The sequence below is a fragment of the Agelaius phoeniceus genome, chromosome 21 (assembly GCF_051311805.1).
Source record: "Agelaius phoeniceus isolate bAgePho1 chromosome 21, bAgePho1.hap1, whole genome shotgun sequence".
Taxonomy (NCBI): Eukaryota; Metazoa; Chordata; class Aves; order Passeriformes; family Icteridae; genus Agelaius; species Agelaius phoeniceus.
This window is the reverse complement of record NC_135285.1, coordinates 5,779,078-5,804,974: the sequence shown is the minus strand read 5'-3', so window position 1 is coordinate 5,804,974 and position 25,897 is coordinate 5,779,078. Positions and strand designations below refer to the sequence as shown.

Below are 25,897 nucleotides of genomic sequence, written 5' to 3'. Positions count from 1 at the left end.
TCAGGAGCTGCTGAGGAGGTGGGGAGCACCAGCCCTGCTCAGGCAGCCTGGCCCAACACCCGAGAGCAGCGCACAAGGAGCCTTTCCCGCGCTGCGCCTGACAGGAATTCCTCTGATGCAGAGAGTGATTCCCTCAGCTGACTTCTCCACTGACTCCTCTCTGTCTACCCCTCCACAAACTGCCTAACTAAAGCACCCACAGCCTACGATGCTTCTGCATCTGAGGAGCCCCAACTTCAACCCAGTGCTGGTGCCAAACCGATATTCAGCCTTTTCCAAATCCAGCCACGGCAACTTGAGTCCAGCTCACTCCATTTGTAAGTGACACAGACAGGCCAAAGGCTCTTCTCTGCCCTGAGTTCCTGGCCCTTAGCTTAGCTGGGCCAGGACAGTGGAAGGGGATTCCAGGTGGTGGTAGAAGCTGGCTGAAAAACAAGGAACCTGTGTGGCGTGCAGCTTGAAACGGACTGAAGCACAATGGGAAAAAGCAGGTTCATCTTCAGCACTGCTGCCTGCCCTTCCTCTACCCTGCCTCTGCCTCAGGCTGGGCTTGTCTCTTCTCATCCCCCCCAGCTGTTTGCTCAGATAAGATGGGTTCCTTCCCCAGGAGCTATTATTCCCCTCGATAGTGCAGGTAGACCCAGGTGGCTTAGATCCTGCTGTAGTAAAAGCTGTCAATCACTGCTAAAAAATGCTAGAAATGGGAAGGTGAAGGAAGCCAAAGGGGATGGAGAAGAGGGGTACAACAAAATCCTGTAACAACAAGAGCAACAAAAAGTTTCTGAAATAAAAGCCTTTTAAAACATTCTCCCCTCCAGCTTTGTCCTAGATAGGCTCTTGGTGAAATTCTGCTCGGATCTTGTAATGCTTCCCTCCTCCTCCTGGGTTTCCTTGGCAGCCCCGGCCGAGCCGTTTGGCTGGTGGATTCATAAAGCCTCTCTGTTAGAAGGAGCCTTCCTCCGGCCGCCGTTCCGCGGGGGCTGCTCCGTTCCGAGGGGCTTCCCGAGCCCCGCCGCGGCGGCGAGGGCCGTGCCCGCAGCCCGGAACCGCTCTCGGCCAAACCCGCCCGGTGCCCGAGCCAGCGGCGGGGCCGATTCTGGGCCCAACGGAGACCCGGAGCGGCCTCCGTGTGCCCGGGGCCAGCCGGGGCTGCGGCAGGAGGACCGGGAGAGCGTCCCGGTGCAGGGACACGGGGCGCACGCCAAGTACGTTAAATGAAATGAAGCCGCAATGTTAAAATAGAAAAATAAATAAAGATAAGAAGGATAAAGCGGGATGGAGCCGCAGGGCCGAAGTGCCCGCCCGCCGCGCCGGTCTGCGGCCCCACCGCCCCCGGCCAAGCGCCGGTGCCCGAGGCTCGGCCCCTCCGTCCCTGCCTGCCCGGTCGGGGCTGTCCGTCCCGGGGATGATCCGGCCGGGGTTTGACGCAGTAACACCGAGCACCCTCGGCCGCGCCGAGCAGAGCGGAGCCGCCGCCGCTGTTTCCTTAGTTTGCCTGAAATCCTGGCCCCGGGAGCGGTTACCTGCCGTGCCCCGGGCCCGGGGAAGGTCCGTCCTCTGTCCTGTGCCCCGAAAACCGTCCTGGAGCCCCGCCGGAGGAGGTGAAACCTCTGCTACAGATGTCCAGACACAATTCTTGGTTCGTACGGCTCCATCGCACAAGAATTGCGTTTGGACAATCAGGAGCGGAGATTCCCATCCCTGAGCTCGCGGGATCTTCCAGGGGGAATCCGGCTGGAGCCTGGAAAAGAAGGACACGGGCCCTGAGCCGGCTCCCGCCGCCCCCCGCTCCCGCTTCCCGGCCCCGCCGAGCCGCTGCTCCAGCCCCGACAAGTTTCGAGCGCAGCCGCGGCGTTTCGCATCCCGGGTTCCATTTAATGGCACCGCGAGGAGTTTAATTTTATCTACTTATTTCTTACCCCTAAAAAAAAAAAAAATTAAAAAAAAATTAAAAGCAGCCCTATTTAAAAAAAAAAAAAAAAGAAAGAAAGAAAAGAAAAAGAAAGAAGAAAAAAATATTAAAAAATTAAAAAAATAAAAAGAAAGAAAGAAAAAAAAAAGAACAAGAAAAAAAAAATAGAAAACGAAAACCGACGATCCTTCCCTGCCGGAGCAGCCCCGGTGGAGCGGGGGCTCGAGGCTGGCGGCCGCGGCGGGGCTCGGTGCCTCCGGCAGCCGCGGGGCTCCGCGGGGGTGATGCTGCGGGCACAGACTCCGGCCCCGCGCTGCAGCCGCGCCGCTCCTGCCTTGGAGAATCCACCAATTCCAAGCGGATCGCCCTCAAAATTCGTGCACTTTGAACAAATCTCCGAAATTTATAAATGACCGCTGGAGGGGAAATATTAATAATAATAATAATAAAAATAAAGAAAAAGGATGAAAAATTCAGGCTTCTTCCCCAGCCCCTCCTCACCGACCGGCGCCCACGAAGTTGGGACCAAATCCCCCCTCTCCAGCCAGGGAAAATCCCGGCCCGCTGCCGGCGCTTCCCCCGCCGATGCCGGTGCCGGTGGCCGTGGCCGCTCCGCGGCGGGGCCGGGCAGGTCGCCCCGAGAGAAGGCGGGGGGCTGCGGGCGAGCGGCGGACCCCCGGCTGCCCGAGCCGCCCTCGGCCCCGGCGGCCCACGGGGCTCCGAGTTTCCACGGGGCGCGGAAAGTGCGTCCCGCGGGGGCGGAGCGGGCGGCCCCCGCGGCTCGGCGGGGCACAGCGGCGGGGCTCCCGCGGCACCTGCTGCCGGCCCCGAGCCCGGCCGAGCTGCCGCGGCTCTGCCCGCTTCCTCCACGCCGTATCCACCCGGGAGGGTCCCAAATCCGCCCGGGAGGGATGCGCACACCGGGGCTCTGCGGGCTGCGCCGGGGCCGGGCAGGGCTTTTAGTTGAACGGCACAACAATAAATGTGTTGCAGAGCCGGCGAGAAAAGAATGGGGATGACCTTCAATTGGTACTGGATTTGAATAACACCACGGGGTGATAAATGCCCATTGTGTTTTAGGAGTAATGAATCTCCACTGTCTCTATAGCACAGAAACAGCAGCTGCAACCTGGAGCCAGCCATCTCTTAAAGACACAGCTCCCAAAGCCCGGCTCCGGCCCGGCCCGCAGCCGCCGCACCGCCGGGCCCGGGGCGCGGGGTGCGCTCTGCCCCGGGGGCTCCGTGCCCAGCCCCGGGGACGGCCGCGCTTGGCCCCACTCGGGGTTGTGGGGATCCCCCCCGAGCCGCCGGGCAGAGCTGGGTCTGGGGTCCCCTCCCACCCACTCGGCCCCCCTTGGAGACCCCCTCCGTTCTGCTGCCGCGGGAGTGACACTGCCCGGGTACCCCCTGGGGTATGGGGTCACCTGCACCCCAACTCGGCCCCCCAGCGGCAGGGAAAGTGCTGGGGATAAATAATGCTCATTGTTTTCCCCTAATGAATATTACCGAGGTGCCAGGCCGGCAGCTGCGGGCTCCGGCCGGAGGAGCAGCGGGGACATCGCCTGCCTCTCTCCGCCCGGGGACCCCCCAGCCCCAACCTGCCCGAGGTCCCCGCAGCCAAAGGGAAGAGCCTGGAGGTGGCCGGCGCCTTCTCCACGGCTGCCTGCCACCACCCTGGGTGTCACAGGGGTCCCTGGGCAGGGCCGGACGGGAGCCTGGAAGTGTTCACCGTGGAGATCCCCGCTTGTCCTCGCCTTCCCTCGTGTCCTCACACCGGGACTGGGCAGGCGGGGAGAGGGATTGCTGAGTGCTGGGACAGAAACTCCCGCAGCCCCAGGGATGCTGGGGGCAGCCCAGCCCCACGGAGCTGCAGGGTGGCCCCAGTCTCTGTCCCCAACCCTCAGCAGTGTTCCCTGCCTTAGGCCTCACCCCTGGAGCCCAGGGTCAGTGTCAGAGACTGTCAGGCCCAAACCCTGAGCGGGGACCAACAGGGCAGGGATCTAGGGCTGGACATTGCTTCCCACAGAGTCTCATTCTCTCCCTGGGAGGTTTTGCGCACCCTGAAGAGGCATGAAGGTGTCCCAGGGCTTGGGAACAGCCACATCCTCACAGCCCATGGGCCAGGGCCAGGGGCATGCCCAGCTCCTGCCACAGCCATGCACCTCCCTCGGAAAGGCTCCTCTGCGTCCCAGCACAGCCCTGCCAGCGCTAGTAGCAATAAACCCACTTCCTACGAGTGTGAAAACCAAAAGAAAGCCAGCATTTAATAAAAAGAAAAAAGAGCAGCAGCAGCTGAAGGCCCCTGAGCTGGGTTGCAGCCATTGCCTGGGACTGGCCACTCTTTGGGAAAGAGGAACCATCTGAGGGAAGCCCCTGTCGCTGCTGCTCCGGGTGTTCTGGCATTGTTTTAGCCCCGGACCTTTTAACTTGTTTTAATTCCTAATGCTTCCCACCACCCTTTTTTTTTTTTTATTTTTAAGTCTCTTTCCCAAATCTCAGCCGAGTTAATGAAGTTATGTGATCCTATAAATGTTAATTGTCTAAACTTCTCTTCTCTCCCCCGTTTTTTTTTTTAGGGTTTTTTTTTTTTCTTCTTTTTTTTTTTATCTCTCTCCTCCTTGCTGCTTTCTGCTCCACTTGTAATAAAGAAAATATCTTGGCTGGTCTTAGCCAGTTGCTTGGCAACCTCAATAGAAAAAAAGAGAACAGAATGTAACCAATCCCGAGACAACCGAAAGATTTTGGTGACATGTGACCTCTCGGAAAAGGGCAGCCTTAAACTGTCCCTTCTGTCCTTTGCTCTGACCATTAGGGTCTCTTGCCCTCCTTCCCCCCCCGGTTCCTTACACCAATAAATATGGATTAGTGAAATACTTTTTCCCACACTGATGAAAAGCCGGGATTGATCTTTCCACCTCCTTTATCTACCAACCTGACAAGTTTCTAAACAAAATTAAGAGAGAAGAGGCGAAAGGAGCCATCCCAGGTTGTGCGGCCGGGGATGGATCCTGCCCCGCCGTGGGGATGGGGGGTCCCCGGCGGGGCGCTGGCGCCGGCTGTGCCGGGGCTGCTCTGCTCAGCCGGTCCCGCTCTCCGTGTGCTGGGGAGAGCCCCTTGCACGGCACCAGCGAGTTAAGAAATAAAAATGTAGCTCTTCTAAGCCAAAAGGGGGGAAAAAAATAAAGCCCTGGCCAAGCCCTGCTCTCCCTCGATGGGCGCCAGTGTGTCCTGGGCAGACCTGTCCTGCTCCTCGCCGCGGAGCCCCAGCGCTCGCGGGCGGTCGGGGAAGTTGTCTGCAAATTTCATCCTGGAAAAAAAAAAAAACAAACCCACAACATGATGTCATTGATGTCATTGGCTTTCTGGTGTAGCCCGCCGGCGCCCCTCCACCTGCCGCCGGGCGCTGCTTGGCCGTGAGCCTCAGCAGGACCAGAGCCTCGGCACGATGGTCCCAGCCCGGGCACAGCCCTGAGCTGCTCGGGCATCGCTCCCGCCCTCCCGGCTTTCCCAGGCTCCCGGTGCGGTCAATGCCTCTTTCAGCAGCAGTTCCCCACTTCCCCAAAAAGCATCACCTTGCCAGCTCCCTTCCTCCCACCAGCTGCCAGGAAAAAAAATTAGGGCAAGGACAGGGAGCGAGAGCAAAACCAATGAACTTGTTTCCAGCTTTTCCTTCGCATCAGCCGTCCAGCACCGGGAGAAAAACATTTCTTCTGTAAAAAACCTCCCCTCTCCGTGCAGGCTCCGATCCCGTCGTCACTGGGACACGCTGGACACTTGGTCTCAGCTCGGCAGCAGAAGACACCGTAAGTCGCCTACTTAAACAGTTTCCTGTTTTGTTTTTGTTGTGATTTTGTGGGGCGGTTATGCCACGGTTTAGGGGCTGAGACCCACGGGGATGGAGGAGGAGGGTGGGACAGGGGGCAGTTGCAAACTGGGGGGTTTGTGGGGGGCGCAGGCTGCGAGGTGCGGGCAGGGTGGGCACCGGGCAGGGTGGGCACCGGGCAGTGCCCGTGCCGGCGGCGGCCGGCGGTGCTGGGTGCCGGCAGCCCCGGGGTGCACAAAGCCCCTTTGAGCTCCTCACAGAGGAGCTGCTGATCCCTGGCCGGCCCTCGGAACCGGAATGGCCACTGCAGAGGAGAATGGAACCCTGGGCACCCGGCAGGGCTGGCGGCGAGGGGAGCTCAGGGCTCTGGGTCAGGGACAACTGCCCGTGGGGGCCTGGCCCCAGCTGAGCCCTGAATTTGGGGTGCCTAAAGCATGGGCTGGTCCCTGGCCAGCCCCGCTGGAATGGGGAACTGTGGGGAGCAGGGGGAGCCCCAGCCATCCCACGTGGGGATGGGGACTGTCCCTCCCAGCACGGGGCACGGTGACATCCACGAAGCCACCGGGCTGCGCTCTCCAGGGTGGCCGCGGGAAGGCTGCGGTACAGACTGGAGAGGCAGGTGGGAGCAAATAGGACCCAGTGGCACCTGCTGGCACCCGGTGGGACCCGGTGGGATCCAATGGGACACAGAGGGACCCGGTAGGCCGTGGCAGCCCTGCTGCCGAGGCCGGCTGGCCAGGCACAATACCACGGCCCCTCTCCTGAGCCGCCGCCGAAGCCCCTTTCCCAGCGTCGAGCGCCTTTGTCTCGCCTTTGTGATGGAAAGAGCCCCCCCTCCTAAATCACTGCCCTGACACCCCCATTGTCTCCTTCCCGGGGAGGTTTGAAACTTCCCCCCCCCCTCTCGAGGTCAGGAATGTGGCCGGTTTCTATTGGGACGGAGGAGCAGGGCTGGGTGGGGGGCTGCGGGGTCACGCCGGCTCGGCGGGTCAACCCGAAAACAAAACCTTTTGAAGTACCTACTCTCCATCACTGCCAACATTGTCCCCTGCCAGCGGGGGCCTGGCACGGCCCCTCGACGCCTCCAGCCCGGCCGCTGCCCACCCCAGCGGTCAGCAGCTGGGGGGGGACAGAAGGGTATTGTGCCGAAGGGGACAGCTTTGTTTTCGGTCACAGCTGCCCCGGGTTGGGACGGGACCGACCGTCAGCCCCACCGGGGTGAGAGGAGGGAGGGACGGAGGGGACGGGAGTGCAGCGGTCAGCGCCTTGCAGGGGGGACCTGGTCCTTGGGGTACCCCTCTGTCACTGTCCCTCTGAGCTGTGGCACTGGGGGGACACAGGGCAGCTCCCTGTTATCCCTCAGGGTGTGCAGCCTCTCCGTGCCGGTGGACAGCCTAGCGTTGGTTTCCTGCCTCAGTTTCCCCTTGCAGTGGGAGGTGTCTCTCTGCCCACTGACAGGTGCCTGGGGTGCCCTTTGACAGCCAGAGCCAGGGCACTGCTGGCCCTGGTGCCAGAAGGTGGTGCAGACTGGGGAGAAAAGGGACCGTTCTGAGGCTGAGCCAGCTGTGCCACCCAGGAGGGTCAGGACAGGGCCACTGCAGGGCTTCCATGCGGTTCCAAGGGAGGCAGTGCCTTGCAGGTGGAGCAGAGCACGGATTCCTGCTCCCAGCAGAACATGAAGGAGGATCCCCAGGAAGCCTTCACACTCCCAGGATTTCACAGGAAATTCCACCAGGAAGACCCCAGTGGGTCTGCCAGGGGGTTGGGGTTTGGGGGACGCTGGCAGAGTCTCACTGCCCCATTTAGAGTGGCACAAATCTCCCTTTCCCCACAGCCAGAATGAGAATGCTGCTCCCATCACCCCCCAGCTCCTCTGGCACATCATCTCTTGGGTGGGCCAAAATCCCCCCGGGTGGCCAAAATCCCTCCCAGGATGGCCCAAATCCCCCCAAGATGGCGTAAATTCCCCTGCATTTTTCTGTGTGGGAAGATCTGTGGGTTTTGCTCACTGCAGAAGCAGCCTGGGAGGAGGAAAGTGGAGCAGAGCCCATGGATGTGATGGGTTTAGCAGAGACCTGGAAGGAAAACCCAGCTGAGAGGGGAGTGCTGGCCTCCTGAGCTACCCAACAGCTGGGAGGTGGGGAAAACATCTGGAACAGCTGGAGTGGTGCAGGATGAGGGGCTTGCAGAGCAGAGGGTATGGTGGATTCACAGGCACTCCCTTGGTTCCACAGTTCCCCCTGGACAGGCACTGGGAGGCTGAGAAGCAGGGGGGAGGGCTCTGTGCCTCAGTTTCCCCAGCAGGAAACAGCTGATGTTTTGAGGTTGGGTAAGTCAGGGGAGGTCTGGAGAAGGCATGTCTGGAGGGGAGAGCATCATTTGGGCAATGTCACAGCCTGGGAATGGGGACTCTTGGGAGTACCGTGGACTTTGGGCAGCTAGTTGGGTCCCCAGGATGTTTTTTCTTGTGAAAAAAGATTAATAAAAAATGTTTTATTGACCAAGGGACTTGTAGTGGCCTTGGCCATGAACCCACACACAGAATATCTGCATTTATAGATATATATATACACACACATATCTTTATATATTTGCCTTTTGCAATCAAGGTTGAGCCTTTTAAAGCAGAAAAATAGGACATTTGAGGAAACTGGAGCTTTTCAAAGACTTTGCTGAAAATCCTAGAAAATTTCAAGGAAGGGGCGGAGAGAGGTGGGAGGTAACCAAAATCCTCATCCCTGGGTCCAAGAGCAACTTTTTCCTGTAAAAAAAAGAAAACATACTCCTGTAAACTTTGTGCAGTGCTGCTCCTGCCTGCAGCCTTGGGGATGAAGGTGTTTTTCCAGGCAGGATGCTTGCAGGCCCAGTGCTGGCTCTGTACTGCAGGTATCACCATGAGTGCATGGAGCTGTGAGGATGTCCTGAGCCCCCTGGGGACACCCTGGGCCCTGTGGGGACCTGCCAGCTGCCTTCCAGTCCCGCTCCTGGGGCACAGGAGCTGTCACAGCCCTGTGACACCCTGAGGGGCACACAGCAGGAGCCCTGACAGGTATCTCCATGTCCCCCTTCTCCTCGAGCTCACCCAGGGCTGGTTTTCCATTGTATGCCCCAAACTGCTCATAAGGTGCCACTTGGCCGTCACTGGGCTCTGAGGGTCCGTTGTGAGCCCGGCAGCAGCCAGGATGTGAGGGGAAGGCAGATTGCAAATGCAGGGATAATTCTGACCCCAGCTGAGCTTGGGAGGACAGGCACAGGGTGCTCTGTCCCTCTCCCACTCCCAGCCTGTGTGTGTGCAGCACATTTCACTGGCTCGTGCCTCAGTTTCCCTGTGTCACAGGGCAGCCCCCCTTTCTCTGCCTGCTTTGGGGGTGATGGGGCTGTGGGAAGGGCAGTGCCCCCCTCTGTTCTCTGCTCTGGAACCCACGGCTCGGGAGTGTTGTGAGGGCTGTACCAGGGCAGTGGGGCCACGGCTGTGCTTGGGTGGCTGAACTGTGTGGGGTGCCTGGGCAGGTCCAGCTGTGACCCTGAGGGACAATGCAGGGATGGAGGGATGTGAGGATATCAGGATGAAGAAGGGAAGGGATGCAGGGATGGAGACATGAAGAGATGAAGAAGAAAAGGGATGCAGGGATGAAAGAACGGAGGGGTGAAGGGCTGGAAGGGTGTGGGGATCAGGGATATGGGGATGATGGAAAGCAGGGATGAAGAAAGGCAGGGAGAGGGGGTTGTGGGGATCAGATGCCGTTCGGGCAGAGCCCGGGCTCCCCACCGAGAGCCGGGGCGGCGGCGCCGGGAGGTGGCAGCAGCGGCCGAGCCGGGGCCGCGGTGCGGGGGCGGTGCCGGCGGGGGTGTCCCCGAGGGACGGGGGGGCCGCGGGCTCCGGGGCATTCCCGCTGCTCTGCGGCCCTTGCTCCGCCCGCATCCCCTCGAGGGCTCCGGGCAGAGGGGCTGCCCCTCGCTCAGCCTCACGGGGTGGAGTCCCGACACGGACACGGGTGGGTCCGGCTCTGCTGGGCTCTCAGGAGCCTGCCCATTCCCGCAGCTCCTCCATGGCTGGGAATTCCCGGCTGCGCTGGCGCCGAGCCCTTCCCGAAATACTTGTCCGAGCCGGGGCTGTAAACAGCATTTTTCTCTCCTTGCAGTCGCTGCCGGGTCCTGTGAGTCCTCCGCCCTCTCTGTTGATTCTTTCAGGTGTTCTGGATTGTTCACTTCCCAATCCCTCTGCTGCACCCTGACAGAGCCCCGCCGGGGGGACACGGAGCCCGCGACAGCAGCTGCCCGGGGCACCCCTGACCCTGGCACGGGTGGGCACAGTTCGGCCTCGTGTGGCATCCCCCCGTCCCTCCGCAGGGCTCGGTGCCACCGCAGTGAGAGGTGCCCGGCATTGCTGGGGGGAGCGCGGAGTCACTGCCCGCCCTGCAGGGCGTGAGCACCCCCAGGCCTGCGCTGCGCCGGGAGCTGACTGACAGCTGCATTTATGGATTGGTGGAAATCCAGAAGGATTGGTCAGACATCCCACAGGCCCCGGGCCTGCCCCTGCCCGCGGCTCGGACACGTCGCAGACACGCCTGTGGGCCTGCGAATGGCCAGCCATGGGGACAGCGTGGGGGGACACGGCTCAGAGGGCTGGGCTGCCCTGGTGAGGACGGCAGCCATGAGCCCCACTCACCATGCAAGCCCCCCTCAGCCACAAACCTCTCTGGCCATGATCCCCTTGTCCATGAGCCCCCTGGCGATGCTGCCCCCGGCAACCCTTGGCCATATTGCCCCAAACCATAACCCCCCCTCCCATCCCATTGCTCACCCACCCACGCCGTGCAGGCACCGTGGGGACCCGCCCGTGGCCATGGGGATGCCCTGGAGCATCCTCGGGAGGGGGTTCCGGGGTGTCTCGCCCCCAGCCATGGGCTCCGCACCAGTATCGATTCTATTTAAGGAAGCCCGACCCAAACCGGCCCCCGGGGCTTGCTGCGGCGGCGGGGCCGGGCCGGGGCCGGGGGCGGGGGGTGCGCTGAGCACGGCGGGTCCCAGCCCGCCCCTTCCCCGCCCGCCGCCTCCGCCATGGGCGCCGCGGGGCCGCTCTGCGCCCTCCTCCTGCTGCTGGCCACCGGCACCGGCACCGGGACCGGCACCGGGGCAGCCCCACCGCGCCTGGTGCTCGCCCTCCTGGCCCGGAACGCGCAGCACTCGCTGCCGCACTGCCTGGGAGCCCTGGAGCGCTTGGACTATCCCGCGGGCAGCATCGCCCTGTGGTGAGGCAGCGGGACCCCGGGGGGAGCGGGCAGAGAGTAGCACGGATCCTGAGGGAGGAGAGGGCTGTGGGGGAATGGGCATCTCGGGGGGAGCCGGGATGCTGCAGTCACAGGGACCGCGGGGATAGCGGGGAGCCCCGGGGAACGGGGATAGTGGGGGGAAGGTGGGTCCGGGGATTAAGGGAGACTGAGGGGAATGGAGAGCCGAGGATAGCAGGGACCCGGAGGAAAATGCGGGGGTGAAACTAGGGAGAGTGGAGGAACTGGGGGCTCTTGGGTGGGCAGAACAGACTGGAAGGAATGGGGATCTTTAGGGGACAGGGACCTTCGCGGGGAACAGGGACCCCGCTGGTGGCAGCGTCCCCAGCCCCACAATGTGAGGGGTGGCTCTGCCCCGTGTGTGGGACCCAGCAGGGCAGCGGGAGGGGCTCGGGCAGCCCCGCGGTGCAGGGGCAGGACCCTCACCCTTCCCCTGAGGGAGCTGTGGGGCTGATGAGAGCGGGGACCCCTGGACACGAGGGGATTCTGCATCTCCAGGGACAGGCGCTGCCTTCCCCCTCCCCGCAGGGCTCAGCCTCGGGCCCCCTTTCCCAAAGACACCCCCAAGCCCCTTTTACCGTGCCGGGGGTTGGCTGGAAGAGGAGTCTCCCGTCTCCTCGCTGCGCCACTGCCGTCTGTCGCCTGAACTTGTCGGAAACTTTTCTGCAGCTGCTTTTGCGGGGGCTGGCGGGGGATCCTGGCGGGGCTGGGGCGGGGATCAGCTGCCGGCAGGGGAAGGGGAAGGAGGGTCCTCACCTTTACCTGCTGCACCCTCCGGGAACCCCCGGCACAAGGATCCTGCAGGGTGTTTCAAGAGCAGCCCGTGGAGCTGGGGGGATACAGATCCTGCCTTCTCCCCTCAATCTGTCAAATGACGCCAGTGCCTGGGGGATGTCCCGGGGCTCTTTGACAGGTCGAGGGTGCCAAGGAGTGTGGGAACTTGGGGTTTGGCCCAGTGGAAGGTGGGCTCAGCTCTGTCTGTGCTGGGCTCCCTGTGAACATTGTTCTGGGGACGGGTGGGACAGCTGGGAATGGTGATGGTGCCCGGCAAAGGGAATGTTCAGGAAAGGGGATTTTTTGCTTTTCCTCTCACTGCTGGAACAGTGGGATGCATGAGGGTACTGTGGGGTGCAGGGACAGGGGGACAAAGCGGCTGTGCTGCAGTGCTCATGGTGAGCAGTCACAAGGCTGGGGTGAGGAGAGCATGTCCAGGGCTGCCACTGGACTGCAGGGTGGGAGCCGTGGAACAGCCTGGCTGGTGGTGACACTCAGGAAGAAATTTTCAGTTGGCATTCCCCCTCCTGCCTGTGCAGCCCTTGTTCCTTCAAATTACACGTTATGTTCCCAAGCAAGTCTGTCACTGGCTCAGTCTTTTGGCCCCGTGAACATTTCTAGTGCAGGGTGAGGTGCTGGTTGTTCCTTGAGGAGGACCCCCAGAGGCTGATGTTCCCTTATCCCAGGTGTGCAACAGACCACAACTCTGACAACACGACAGCAATGCTGCAGGAGTGGCTGGGGGCGGTGGGGAAGGACTATCACTCGGTGGCTTTGAAGGTGCAAGAGGAGCCCAGGTGAGGCTGGGTGAGTGCTGGGTGGGGGCAGGTGTGAGCTGAGGGGCTCCTGGAGCAGCATCAACTCTTCCTGGCCAGCGACCAGGAGGAGCTCAGCAGAGTGGGGCTGACTCAGCCTGCCAGCTTGAACAGCCTGCACCGAGTTTGTGCATTCCCAGCGAGTGAGGTTAACCCCTGCCTCCCCCTCCCCAGCTCCTACCCTGATGAGCTTGGTCCCAAGCACTGGAGTGACAAACGCTATGAAAACGTGATGAAGTTGAAGCAGGAAGCTCTCATCTATGCCCGGGAGCAGCAGGCAGACTACATCCTGGTAAGGGATTGGGGCACTGGTGGGGTGGGGGCTGAGGTGGGTTTCTCCATGTCTCCAGAACCTGTGCTGTCTCTGCAGTTCATGGACACTGACAGCATCCTGACCAACAACCAGACCCTCAAGTTTCTCATGGCGCAGAACAAGTCAGTGGTGGCCCCCATGCTGGACTCACAGACCTTCTACTCCAACTTCTGGTGTGGCATCACACCCCAGGTAGGTCCCCAGAAAGCCCTGGAGATTGAGACAGCCCCGTGGTGGAGGAGCTCTCTGCCATGGAGGCACTGTGGGGCTGTGATACCGCAGGGCTTCTATCGCCGGACAGCCGACTACTTCCCCACCAAGAACCGGCAGCGCCGGGGCTGTTTCCGTGTGCCCATGGTCTACGCCACCTTCCTGATCGACCTGCGCAAGGAGGAGACCTCGCACTTGGCTTTCTACCCGCCCCACCCCAACTACACCTGGGCCTTCGATGACATCATTGTCTTTGCCTACTCCTGCCAGGAGGCTGGTGAGGGTGATGGAGGTTTCGGGGGGTGCAGGGGCTGGGGGGGTTGTGCTGCTCACCTGTCTCATCTGGCAGGTGTGGAGGTCCATGTGTGCAACCAGCATCACTTTGGTTACATCAATGTTCCTGTGAAGGCCCACCAGACGCTGGAGGATGATCATGCCAACTTTGTGCATCTCACGCTGGAGGCCATGGGTGAGTGCCCATGGCCTGGAAGCCTCCAGGTCCTGACAGGGCTGTCAGCCCCAGCTCCCAGCCAGGGGAATCTGGGCTCCACTGAAGAGTGTCTCCTCTCTCCACAGTGGACGGTCCCCCCATGCAGCGCTCCAGGCACATTTCTCTCCTGCCCAGGCCACTCACAAAAATGGGCTTTGATGAAGTAAGTGCTCAGTGGAGCTGCTTGTGTTCCCCTGTCCCCTGGTTGCATCCATCTCTCTGATTGCATCCATCCATGGCAAAGCCCGAGCCCCTGTCCCCATCCTGCAATAGCCAGGCAGCCTCTGTGTCCCCCATGACAACACACCCCATTGTTGGGGCTCTCCTCTTCCTCTCCAGATCTTCCTAATCAACCTGGTGCGGAGGCCAGACCGACGGCAGCGAATGCTGGCATCCCTGCAGGAGCTGGAGATCATTCCACGGGTGGTGGATGCTGTGGATGGCAGGTGACCGTGGGGGAACCACTCAGCCAGTCCCCTGTGTCACCCTGGGGAGGGGATGGGGAGTGTCTGGTGGGACACCTTGCTGATGCAGCCCCTTGCCTTGCAGCACCCTCAACAGCAGTGACATCAAGGTGCTGGGTGTGGACTTGCTACCTGGGTACTACGATCCCTTCTCTGGCCGCACGCTCACCAAGGGCGAGGTCGGCTGCTTCCTCAGCCACTACAATATCTGGAAGGAGGTATGGGGCCACAGCGGCCACAGGCTCCCTAAGGGCCACCAGCAGTGGGCAGGGACCCTGTGAGCATCACAGATGTCTGGAGGACCTGGGGAAGAAGGGGTGTCCTGCAGGGTCAGTGGCCCCAGTATGGCCCGGAGTGGTACTGGGATGGGCTGGCACCTCTGTCCCCTCTCCCAGATTGTGTCCCGGGGCTTGGAGAGGTCGGTGGTGTTCGAGGATGACGTGCGCTTCGAGGCTGCCTTCCCAGCACGTCTGCAGCGGCTGATGGACGAGCTGGAGCAGGCACAGCAGGACTGGGACCTCATGTAGGTGCTGGGGCTAGGGGGATGTGGGGTGGGGTCCCCAAGGCTGGCTCTCATGGTTCCCTGGCCACCCCACAGCTACCTGGGGAGGAAACAGGTGAACGATGAGGATGAGGCACCTGTGGAAGGCGTGCGGAACCTGGTGGTGGCCGGATACTCGTACTGGACACTGGCCTACGCCATCTCCCACCACGGGGCACAGAAGCTGCTGGCCACCAAACCCCTCTCCAAAATGCTGCCCGTGGACGAGTATCTGCCCATCATGTATGACAAGCACCCCAAGTAAGGAGCAGATTGTGCAGGAGGGTGCTGGCCTGGCCATGCCAGTGTGGGACAATGTGTTTCTTCTCTGCCGTCACCACCTCACCCAGTTCCCCCCCTTGCAGGCGTTACTCACACTGGAGGAAAACATCTGTAGCATGAGCTCATTCTCAGCTCGCCGCTGCCTGGCCTCTGGCCGCTGGAAAATGGCCCTCTGCCAGCATGGGGTGGGGGAATGGGAACGGAGCTGGGCTTGGTGTAGGCCCTGCACAGGGTCTTGGCCCCATGGGAAGGGGTGGGGAGCAGCCCCCTGTACCCTCGTGCTGGGGGGCTGTGTGGTCCCCTGCCCCTGCTTGGGGGTCTCAGCCCCAATTTGGAGCAACTTCATGCACCTCTCTGGGATGGGGGTCAGCAGTAAGGCTTTGTCTGGGGAGGGGGAGGCAATTTAGGGGGTGGGTGTCCTGGGAGAGAAGGGATTGGGCAACCCAGTGAGCAGGATGGACAAACACACAGATCAGGCATGTAAAAGGCAGGCTGGAGGTGGATGGAGGGACAGATTAGGGCTCTGGACATGCACCAGCAGCAGCTGGAAGCCCCCTGCTTGCAGGCATAACAGCACCAGACAGCTCTGTCTCAGGGCCAGCTGGATGCTGTGCCAGAGACCCACTCTGTGCCAAGAGCCGGCCCCAGCTGGTGGGGAGCCACAGGTCCTGTCCTCTCTGTAATCCCTCCACAGTCCCTGCCCAGCTTCCTCGGCTCCATGCCTGCTACCCCACATCCCTCCCCAGCCCCTGCCCTGCATGGAGCCTTCCCCGGGTGGTTGATTTGATCTTCCCAGTGCTTTTTCTCCTCTGTGTGCTCCTCTGTAAGCCAGTTTTTTCTCTTGGGTCTGCTCCACTTTCCCCAGTGAGGATTACAAGCGGCACTTCTCCCCACGGGACTTGCTGGTGTTTTCAGCTCACCCCCTCCTGGTTTATCCCACTCACTATGCTGGGGACAGCAACTGGCTGAGTGACACTGAGACCTCCACCATCTGGGATGACGATGCCAAGAAGACCGACTGGGTTGGCTCACAAAAGACACTGAGGGACTCACGGGGCAGCGCTGGCCACCTCCGCTCCACGGCCCGTGACGAGCTCTGATGGTGAGCAAGGCTCTGAGACCCAGGCACAGGGGACAGAGCAGCTGGGGAGTGTCTTCCTGCACGTACCATGTTCAGATGTGTCCCACGTGTCTAGTTTGTTTTTGTCATGGGGCAGCAGCTCTCCCTGTCAGACTCAAAGCATTGGGAAACAGAGACCAGACTGTCTCTTCCAGGTGGGGAAAGGGGTGGGGACACACATGTCCCATGTAGGGCTGCACTGGGCTGGAGGGGATATGGGGACAGGGCCCTCCCATCTCCCTGAGTCCATGCTGCTCCCCAGCCCCTCAGATGAGGAAGGGAGAACGCTCCTTTTCCTGCTGCAAAAGTGTGGAAAGAGCTGGGGCATCTCCCAGGGGAACATTTCAGCCCAGCACTGCTTGCTCCCCTCAGAAGTGGGTCTCCTTGTGGCTGTGGCCATGCAGGCAGGCAGGCGACCCACACTGGCTCAACCCCAGGGCAGCACAGACACAGTTAATGCTGGGTCAGACTTTCCCTGCCTGAGGTTGCTTGTCCTGGCAGCAGAACTGCCCTGGGAGCTGCCAGACCGGGGGAGGCTGGAACACAGCCCTCCCACTGCCTCGGCTGCAGGCGTGAACACGCTGGGGCTGCTCCTGCCGTGACCACTAATGTCTGTGTCCGTGCCTCCTAGGGATGAGGGATTGTGATCCAGCTGGGAGCACCGTGGGCAAGGACCTTTTACTGCCCACTCCCTCTCAGGAGATGCAGCTGCCCTGGACAGAGCCCCACAGGGTTCTTTGGATCTGCATATGATGAATCCACCCAAGGCAGGATTTGCCCCAGGAAAGCCTTTCCCTGCCAAGTGGAGAGACCAGAGGAGCGCTGTGCTCCATCTCTGCTGAGGACACATCTCCAGGACAGTCCCAATCAATGCCAACTCTGTCGTCTCCCACCAGCCTGGACTTTGGGGAGTGGACTTTGGGCTGGCACACGTGGTGGCCTCCTGCCACTGACTGGGCTTGTCCCTCGTGCCATGCCTGGGTGGAAGCCCAGGGAGGATTAAAGCAGACTGTTTGAGCTGGTGTGCTGGGTGCTGGCATTGCCCCAAGTTCCCAGGGGTCACCTCGGTGCTGCAGGGGCGAGGGTCTGGCAGTTCTCCCAGCTGGGAACTTTGGGAATGAAATTTGTAAGGGAGAGAGGGAAGGAGAGAGGTGGTGGGGAGGAAGACTGAAGCTCACCCTTGGGGTCTGGGTGGAAAAGGTGGGTGGCATCTTCATGGAGCTCAGCTCTACACTGGGAGTGGAGGTGATGGAGCAGCAGGTCTGCCTTGATAGCAGACACCCAGAGAGATGTCTGAGACTACAAGGGATTCAGGAAAGCCTAATTTGGGGCAGGTTGAACAGCTACAGCAGGGACCTTTGGAAGGAAAACAACCAGCTCCAGATCACACAGGACCTGAAGAGCTGAGTGGATCTCCTGGAGAACAGGGAGGAGAAGACCAAGTGCCTGTTCTGCAAGTGCAGGGTCCCAGCCAGTACAGACATGGGTGAGGAAGGGGTGACAGGTTGGGCACATTTTTGCTTCCCAGCTTTTCCCCTGGCCCAGGCAGCCTCAGTGCTCCAGGAGGAGCTCAGGAGCTGGGGATGGAGCAGATGAATGTCTGGTGCCAGCTGGAGCAGAGGATGGAAGCGACAGAAACACTGTGGTATACGTCAGCCAGCAAGTGTCCCAGTGCGTGTTCCAGTGCCTGCTGGGATGCAGGAGAGGAGCTGCCTTTGCTGGGTGTCTCAGTGTTCCTGGGATACAGAGCTGGGCAGGCCATGCTGGCACACCCAGGACTCTGGGACACAGCAGTGGTGAGGACACACTGCCTCAGTCTGTGCTCTCCACGAGACCTACAACGGGTCTGTGGGAAGCCAGCACTCCTGCAGCTGTTGGAAACTCCACAGTTTCAGCCAAAACCACTGAACTCAAGAACACTGTGAGGCCAGCTCTGAAACTTGCTGCAGCTCAGAGCAGCACGCTATGGGATTCCAGGCTCTCTGTGCTTGCCAGTTTCTCAGCAAAGCTGAAGTGCCTTTGGACTCTACAGAGGTAGCTCCTATTGCTCCCCATTTCTCACTAGAAGCCTCCCTCCCGACTGTGCTGGTCGAACAGGGATGGGAACACAGATTTGAGCTGCAGTGCCAAGGACAGCCCAAGCCTGGCAAGCGGCGCATGGAAGAGAGGCAGGAGCAGGGCAGAGTCAGGGTGAGGGTTTATTTAATTTCTGTGCCAAACTGAGGCATGGAGCCTCTGCAGGGATTCAAGTGGGACATGAGCTGCCTGGATTGGTGTGGGCATGGAAGGAGGCTGTCCCAGCTCCCAGCCAGGCTGGGCCAGCTCTGCTCCGCACCACGGTCACTCCGGAGTGCCTGCAGCACCCTGTCCATCAGCCACAAGGGTCCCGGGGGGTTTGTGTCAGCCCCTGTCCCCTGGCTCTGTAGGTGCTCGGCTCTGGATGTGCTGCAGCAGGCAGGTCACTGCCTCGGCCAGGATCTGCTCCAGCTTCTCCCGCTCCCCAGCACTGAACGGAGACAGGACATAGCTGGGCACTGTCACGTCACCCTCTGGCCGCCCGATGCCGATCCTGAGCCGGGTCATCTCCTGGGGAGGAAGGGAGAGAGCTGGGGGAGCTTCCCCTCAAGTGTTCAGACAGAGCTGGGCAAGGGGACAGTGCTGAGAGTGGGGCTGGGCAGCAAGGGAACAGCTCCTCATGTTTTCCAGGTGGTTTTGAGTGTTTGCTCCAAGAAACATAATTTTGGAAGAGGCTTTAGCTGGGCTGTGCCGAGATCCCAGGCTCCTGCCAGGCCTGGCAGAGGCACTCAAGCTAATTGTTTCCATGTCCTCCATGGCGGCCAAACAGACAACAGCCCTCCAGGATGACGGGGAAGGAGAAAAGGGGGGGAAGGGAGCAGGGGTTTGTCTAAGAGGAATCAGAAAAATGGGAGTGGGGGAACGAGCCATGCATTGAGGGGGGCACAGGATTGATCCCTGACATGCACTCACATTGGACTGCAGAGCACTGATGCAGGATTGGACCCCGTTGTGTCCCCTTGAGAGAGAAAGAGAAAACCCACACTTAGTCTGTAAGGGACAGCCCCTCATATAGCCCTGGGTCTCCTGCTGCAGGAATGTGGTCCCAGCCAAGGGCCGCAGTTCCCATGTCCTGGTTCTGCAGGAACATCCAGCCCTGGGGGCTCACAGCAGTTGGCTGGGGGATTTAGGGAAGCAAGGCTGGGACAGCACGTTCTCTGTGTGTCAGCTCTTGCCACAGCTGATGCATGGGTGACTGAGCACAGGGCCCAGCACCGTACCTGCCCCATCCCGCAGTGGAAGCTTTCCTAGGTTAAATGTCTGGTGCTGGGCAGGCACAGTGGAGGCAGAGTGCTATAAAAAACTCATGTGGTGCTGTCAGTGGGCTGAATCCAGCCCATAGCCGCTTCCAGGAGGCTCCCTGCCCTCCCTGCCAGGGCAGGAACTGGGAGGCTGCCCAAACAGCCAGCTGTTGCCTCTGCAATAGATCGAGCCCAGGCAAGAGCTGAAACATTACAAGGCTGGTGGGATGGGGCCAAGAACAGCCCATGAACCTGTATGGGCATGTTAAAGCCTCAAACCAGCTCACACAGTCAGGGAGCTGGGGCTACCCCATACCTTGCACTGCCTCCCAGCTTGATGGCCACCTTGCCCAGGGCCTTGTCCAGGTCGTCATGAACCAGGTAAATGTCTCCAGGGCCAAGGCTGTAGATCTCAGCTTTGGAAACAGAAATACAACCTAAGAAATAAGGGGAGACAGACTCACCAGGCCCTGCCTCTGCAGAGTGGGGCTGTAGTGAGCCGTGGAGGGCAGGGAGACAGCAGGGCTGTCACAGGGGGCTGGTGCCACTAGAGGCTTTGGGGCTGACCCAGTTGCTCACCAGCACTGGCAACGCTGAGCCCATTGAGGTTCATGAACCTCCGTGGCTTGAGCAGCACCAGCTCCAGGCCGTGGGCTGTGGCCAGGGCCACATCAGCGCAGCACCGCTTGTCCACTCGCCACCCCTCGGCCACTGCCAGCTGCCGGGCCAGCCGGTCCAGCACCTCCATGCCCACGCTGTGCCGTGTGCCTCGCAGCCCGTAGTTGCCCAGGCCGGCCACCTGTATGACAGCTGTCAACAGGGCTCTGACGGGCCACCATGAGGCCCCTGCACGGCCTGATCCCCTCCAGCAAGGCTCGGACCTGCTCCCTCCATGCTCCCCGCAGCTGGCTGGGTCCTCACAGCCTGGATCCCCACAGCATTCTTTTCAGTCCGTCTTCCCTCGATGCCTCCCTCACAGCCTTGATCGTGCCGGTGCTCGCCCATGACCTGATCACCCCGGCACTGCCCTCACAGCCCCGCTCCGTCTGCTCGGCTCACAGTCCTGATCCACCCTGTTCTCCTCACAGCCCCGTTCCCCTCACAGTCCATCTCCATGTGCTCCCCTCACAGCCCCGATTCCCCCGTTCCCCTCACAGCCCCGTTCCCCTCACGGCCTCCCCGCCCCCGCTCCCCCCGCCCTCACCATGGCGCGCGGTCCCGCCCGCCCCACGAGCGCTCGCGCGCTCCCCGCCACCTCCGCCGCCAGCATCGCCCTCCTTGCCCGCGTGACGTCACTGCCCCGCGCCGCTCAACGCCCTGCTGACGTCACCTCGCCCTCCCGCCGCCATCTTGGTTACGGGCAGCGCCGCCATCTTTCTAGCGGGCGACGGGGCGGTGTCGCGATGTCGGGGGCGGTGTCGTGGTGCCGGGGGGCGGTGCCGCCGCTGTGACAATGCCCTGCGGGCCGGCTGGAGCTGGAGGTGGTTGTGGTGGGGACGGCGAGGCGCGTTAACGGGGCGCCGCGGCCTAGGACCGCCCCCCCTCCCACCGAGAAGACCGTGAGGAGCTCTGCAGAGGGTCCCCGAGGGACTCGCAGGAGCAGCGAATGCCCAGGACGGGGCCTCGCGGTTTGTGTGTTTGTGCCCGTTCAGTCTCCACTCACTCTGCCAGCAAGGCACAGCTTTGTTCCAGGGCACCGGGACAGTTCCCCAGCCCAGCAGGCCCAGCAGCACATCTCTGTGCTGGAAACTGGAAATCTCCCAAGTCCTTCCACACTACATGCAGTCAGGAATCCATGTAAACACCTCAACTGTTTCATTCTTATAAGATTTATTTTAAAATTAGAAATTCATATTTCTGCAAGAGGCAGAATTTTTGCCTGTCTTTGGGCCAGCTCTTGGGCAGCCTTTGCGTGGTGTCTAAAATCCCCAAAGCTCAGGGCCTGGAGCTGGAATGGTCCCAAGCACTGGCAGCTCATTTCCATACAGGGAACAAGCAGAGCTTTGGAAGATTTGCAAAGTGTCCTTACACCCATCCCTTGAGCACGTTGTTCCTAGAGAGTGAATGACTCTGGTTCCCCTGACCTCTTATTCCATAACAGCATAGAGGATATTAAAATCAGGGCAAAAACCAGGCAGTGCGTCCCATGCTTGGCAGTCTGGAGCACTAATCTTCTCTAACTTGTCCCCAGGTTCCCCACTGTGACACTCCCCAGAAGCTGAATGGCTGCTGGCCCAGCCAAAGCCTGCAAGGTCTGACCAGCACAAGGATGTACAAGAAGCTCCACAGCTCAGAGCACCAACTCTGCTGTAGAAACCATCAGTGAATAAAACTAATTTTCAAAACCGTTAGCAGCACTGTGGGCTCCCCTGGAGGTAGGATGAGATTCTTCAAGGCTGGTAAAACAAGAAGTCTTTTGTTGTTGTTGTTTTCCTGGTTTGCTACAGGGAAATCCTTTGGCCCTCAGGGGAAACATGGATGAAGGGGTGGTAGGGGAGCCTGGCTCATGGCAGATCAGGTGTTCCCCTCTCCCACATTACCCCCCTCATTTGGTGTTGAAGCTACCAAGCACCTATTCACAGTGAAAGGAAACTGGAATGTGGGTGGCTCTAAAACTTCCTTGAAAAGAAACCTTGGTTGCCATGTTGAGGTGTTCACAGGAGTCAGCACCAGTACGTTGTGCCAAGGAACTGAGGCACAGCTATGTTTAAAAAGGTTTAAAAAAAACTGTTAAAATGCTGTAAGGAAGAAATATTCTTCTGTGGGCTCAGAATCTTAACGTATTGGGTATCAACAGCTGCCAGAAGTGGGGAGAGCTCTGGAGGGGTGCTGTTGACAGGATGAGAACCTTCCTGACACTGCAGACCCTCTCAGCATCTTCCCCATGTCATCACACATGTCTCAGGTGGTGGATCCACCTTTACCTGGCCAAAAGTCAATCAGTAAAGTGCTTTAAATGACATAATTTGCACCTGGTCCTGCAGCTGCATCCTGCAGTGGACTCCTTGGAGCTGGAGAGAGTTCAGCAGGAGAGCACTTGTGCTGTGGGGAGTGACACACCATACCCACTGCACATCCCACCAGCCCTGGCTGCTTCTAGCTCCATGTGGATCTGAGAGAGGCCCTTGCCAGTGACTAGAAGAAAAAACTGATGCGAGAGGCCACTGTTTTGCAGCCTGTTGATGAGAATAATTTCTCCTCTTCTGGGAAGTAGGGGATGCTGTCAGCCACTTCCTGGACGACATCCGGGCGTACCTCGAGGCCTTGCTGGGTGAGCTCACTGATAACACACTGCTTCACGTGGTGGTGCTTCAGTGGGAGGAAAGGCACAACAAAATCGATGAGGTGCTCATTAATGATCCCAGATTTCCAGAAACCACCTGCACAAGGAAAGGGAGAGAAGGTTTTACCTTCAGAGAGGCTCTGCAGTCCCTGCAATTCAAAGAGCTGCTTTGTGTGAAGCCAAAATATTCTGAAGAGAGATCTTGCTGGTTTTGAACCCATCAGCTGTCACCTCCCCCCAAATAGACTTTCTCCCCCCATAAATGGGGGGATTTAGCTTGTCTAGTCAGAATTTAAGCTCTGCTCCCTGTGCTAAGGGCAATGCAAGCAGATGCAGGCAGGCAGTGGGGATCAATATAGCTCAGTGCTGTTCTGGCAAGTGTGCTGTGCTGTCTGCCAGCCCCCAGCTGCAAACACACCTTGTCTCCCAAGAACTTTGCTAAATATGGCAACAGGTTCTGCTGGCTCAGAAGGAAGGAAACCTCAAGGGGCTCACAGTTCCAATCCCTCAAAACCCCCTTGTCCCTTTCTGAGTGCCTGGGAGGTAGCAGGTGATGTGGGTGGCTTCCTAGAACAGGCCTGGCTGCCTGTGCTGGGCTGTGGGGCTACAGGAGGAGCTCAGCTCCATGGACTCACTCTCAGGGTTTTCAAACACGGCCTTGGAGATGGCTGGCTCCAGGTCCTGCAAGCTGATCTCCTCCCGGTCCTTGCGGGCACGCCACAGAGCCAATGTCACGTTGTTGATCTGCTCCCCTCCTGCATTGCTGCACAAGAATGAGAGCCTTATCCACTGTGCAGCCAGGAAAATGGTGTCTCAGGTGGCACCTGACACCCACCAGCCTGCAGAGTGCAAGCCAGCAGCTCCCAGCTGCCTGGCCCAAAATAACTCCTGTAGAGGCAGCCAAATAACATGCAGAGGAGGCTTTTTCACACTCTCCAGATCTGTCTGTTCACAGTGAGACTGCATCTCTTGGCATTTGTAGAGGCTCAAGGCTTGGAGAAGGGAAGGCAAAACAAGTGTGTGCCCTGAGGTAGGTGTGACCTCTGCCCAAATGGGCAGCAGTGAGCTGGAAGGGCCCATGGAGAGGCCTCTCTCACCTGATGAAGATGAAGATGGCTTTGCGGTAGTTGGTCCCGTACACAACCCACGAGGGCCCCAGGAACGGGATGATCACATCAATCAGGCCTGGGTGCATCTTGTCCATCTCATCAAAGAGAAATGCTGAGCGTCCACAGCTGGTCAGGTTCCCTTGGATCCAGCGCTTCAGGCTTTCCTAGGAAAAACCCCACCGAGTGTGAGGCAGTGAGAGGGCAAGGAAGGCTCAAACACCCCAGAGTAAAGGCTGAGGCAGGAGCTCAAGCACAGCCAAAGGTGCTGAGAGCAGCATGTCCCTGCACAGCACCACACACTTGGAGCTGAAACACCCAGTGCTGGGGAGGCCCCTTTATTCTGGGTTCCACACAGTGGTGTTTATCAGCTTTTTTTAAACCATTGTAGGTCTTTTTATACAGATTTAAAGGAGGAGGCAGCACACTAAAGCTGGAGATTCAGACTCCTACAGCTCCTCACGTTCTTCTCGCTCCCTGTTGTATCTACAGTTCCCAGCTTCTTGCCAGCTCCCGTTCTGATGCAGAAACATGTGCCTGCACTGACCCAGAACAGCTCTTTATCACGGCTGAAGGTACCTCCCAGCCCACACAAAACCACTCACATTGCCTGGGGGCATGTGAAACTCCTCACTGAAGCACTTCAGCCAGGAAGGGATTTACTTTTCCAAAAGCGTTTCCTCTAAGGACACAACACAACAAATCACTTCTCCAAACACCCAGAAACTAAAGGTCCAGGTGTGCTCAATTCCCACTCTGCTGAAAATCTGGCATTTTGATTTCTCTCTTTTCTCAGCTCTAAGAGACAGAATGGCACCATGGAGAGTCTGGAGCTGCTGTTAGGGAGCTGTGTGCTCTGTGAGGAGGGGATTACAAGTCTAGTGATATGCAGGTTTTTACAGCCATCAGGCTGTTTGGAAAGCAATGGGAAAATTTTAGTACCTTTCATCTAAGCCAAGCACTTTTGTCTGTGTGCTCAAAGAGCTGTGTAAATATTTAAGAATGAGAACACGATCAGGGCAGGGACTGCTGTGGAGAGGACGAAAGTAATAACTGCGTATATTGCAGTTACTAGTGCATCCTTCAGCCAGTGTATGGAGCCACTCTCTCAGCTATGTTTGTCTGAGAGGGTAAAACAAAGAGCTTTTATTCCTGCTGCACTTCAGGAAACAGCTTGAATGCATATGTACTAAGGATCAACCCAGACACAGCCAAAACCCCCAGTGAAGTGGCACTGCCGAGCAGTGTCCCCTACCTTGTACTGCTCTATCTGCTCAGCGTGGGGGAAATGCACTATGGGGGAGAAGTGGTGAACATAGGGGCTCTGGAGCCCCCTCTGGAAGAGGTAGCGGATGAGCATGGAGCTCACGTAGGTTTTGCCTGTCCCTGTCGAGCCGTGGAAGGACATCACGAGGGGTTTCACTGGATTCGGGTTCTCCAGGAACTCCCTCAGCCCCTTCATCACCTGCTGCCTCACCAGGGGCTGCCCCACCAGGTTCGTGGCCAAGTCAAACTCCAGCCCTGAAACGAAATAAAACCAGGACTTGGAGAACGCGGGTTGTCATCGCTCCCCGTCCCGTCCCTGGGGCCGCCCCGCTGGGCCCTTCATCCCCGGCTGTCGAGAGACCCCGCTCCAAGGGACGCCCGGGCAGGCTCTCCTGGAGATCCTCGCTGGCTCCCGGGACCCCCTCGCCTGCTGCCTCCCGGCCTCGGCGGCTGCGCCCCCCGCCCCTGAGGGTCCCCCTGCCCCCAGACCCCCCTCCCGCCCGGCCGCTCCCGCTGACCGCGCAGGTCGGGCCCGAAGCCGCACTCGCAGTCCGCCGAGAAGCCGCAGCGCAGCGTCCACAGGTCCCAGGCGGCGGCGGGGCGGGCGGCGGCCGCCAGCAGCACCAGCAGCACCCGGACCGGGACCGCGGCCGGGGCCGCTACGGGGGCCATGGCGGCCGCGGCTTCCGCACCGCCCGCACTACAACTCCCAGCGTGCCCCGCGCGGAAGCGGGGCCAGGAAGACCCGCTATGGGAAAGAGGCGTGGTCATGCACCAAGAGGGCGTGGCCTGTCCCATATAGCCCCGCCCCCCACCTGGGCAGGGTCCCTGTCCCCTCTGTCCCCTCGTGCCCTGCGGACCCGCGACCCTCTCGCAGAGAACAACCTCTG

The 25,897-nt window shown here is 59.8% G+C and overlaps 3 protein-coding genes and 1 long non-coding RNA gene across 12 annotated transcripts; 2 read left to right on the top strand and 2 right to left on the bottom strand.

Moving 5' to 3' along the window:
* The first annotated feature begins 5,325 nt into the window (after positions 1-5,325).
* CERCAM (cerebral endothelial cell adhesion molecule) lies at positions 5,326-17,052 on the top strand. Of its 5 annotated transcripts, none has more exons than XM_077189187.1 (14): positions 5,326-5,715; positions 9,927-10,039; positions 12,487-12,597; positions 12,790-12,907; positions 12,986-13,120; positions 13,211-13,415; positions 13,488-13,607; positions 13,715-13,791; positions 13,968-14,074; positions 14,178-14,310; positions 14,488-14,615; positions 14,691-14,894; positions 15,781-16,017; positions 16,667-17,052. In XM_077189187.1, exons 3-13 carry the CDS (start codon positions 12,524-12,526, stop codon positions 16,013-16,015), a joined length of 1,536 nt encoding a protein of 511 aa, XP_077045302.1. In that variant the 5' UTR covers positions 5,326-5,715; positions 9,927-10,039; positions 12,487-12,523; the 3' UTR covers positions 16,016-16,017; positions 16,667-17,052. The 5 variants fall into 5 exon arrangements, with proteins under 5 accessions (XP_077045302.1, XP_077045301.1, XP_054502377.2 ...); XM_077189186.1 differs by having other exon boundaries at positions 9,927-10,374; XM_054646402.2 differs by having other exon boundaries at positions 9,927-10,987.
* A 1,163-nt stretch (positions 17,053-18,215) lies between these two features.
* PTRH1 (peptidyl-tRNA hydrolase 1 homolog) lies at positions 18,216-20,724 on the bottom strand. 4 transcript variants are annotated; one of them, XM_077189022.1, is made up of 5 exons: positions 20,608-20,724; positions 19,932-20,151; positions 19,669-19,789; positions 19,024-19,069; positions 18,216-18,621 (listed from the first exon to the last, which is right to left on the bottom strand). In XM_077189022.1, exons 1-5 carry the CDS (start codon positions 20,620-20,622, stop codon positions 18,436-18,438), a joined length of 588 nt encoding a protein of 195 aa, XP_077045137.1. In that variant the 5' UTR covers positions 20,623-20,724; the 3' UTR covers positions 18,216-18,435. The 4 variants fall into 4 exon arrangements, with proteins under 4 accessions (XP_077045137.1, XP_077045136.1, XP_054502445.2 ...); XM_077189021.1 differs by having other exon boundaries at positions 20,557-20,647; XM_054646470.2 differs by having other exon boundaries at positions 19,669-19,768; positions 20,557-20,637.
* Positions 20,725-20,755: 31 nt separating this feature from the next.
* Positions 20,756-21,703, top strand: LOC129128770 (uncharacterized). The gene is made up of 2 exons (XR_008535340.2): positions 20,756-20,984; positions 21,544-21,703. It is a non-coding gene; the product is annotated as an uncharacterized LOC129128770 (long non-coding RNA).
* Positions 21,161-25,727, bottom strand: TOR2A (torsin family 2 member A). Of its 2 annotated transcripts, none has more exons than XM_077189020.1 (5): positions 25,526-25,727; positions 24,997-25,262; positions 23,733-23,908; positions 23,271-23,398; positions 21,161-22,732 (listed from the first exon to the last, which is right to left on the bottom strand). In XM_077189020.1, exons 1-5 carry the CDS (start codon positions 25,677-25,679, stop codon positions 22,488-22,490), a joined length of 969 nt encoding a protein of 322 aa, XP_077045135.1. In that variant the 5' UTR covers positions 25,680-25,727; the 3' UTR covers positions 21,161-22,487. The 2 variants fall into 2 exon arrangements, with proteins under 2 accessions (XP_077045135.1, XP_054502260.2); XM_054646285.2 differs by having other exon boundaries at positions 25,552-25,689.
* Between the last annotated feature and the right edge of the window lie 170 nt (positions 25,728-25,897).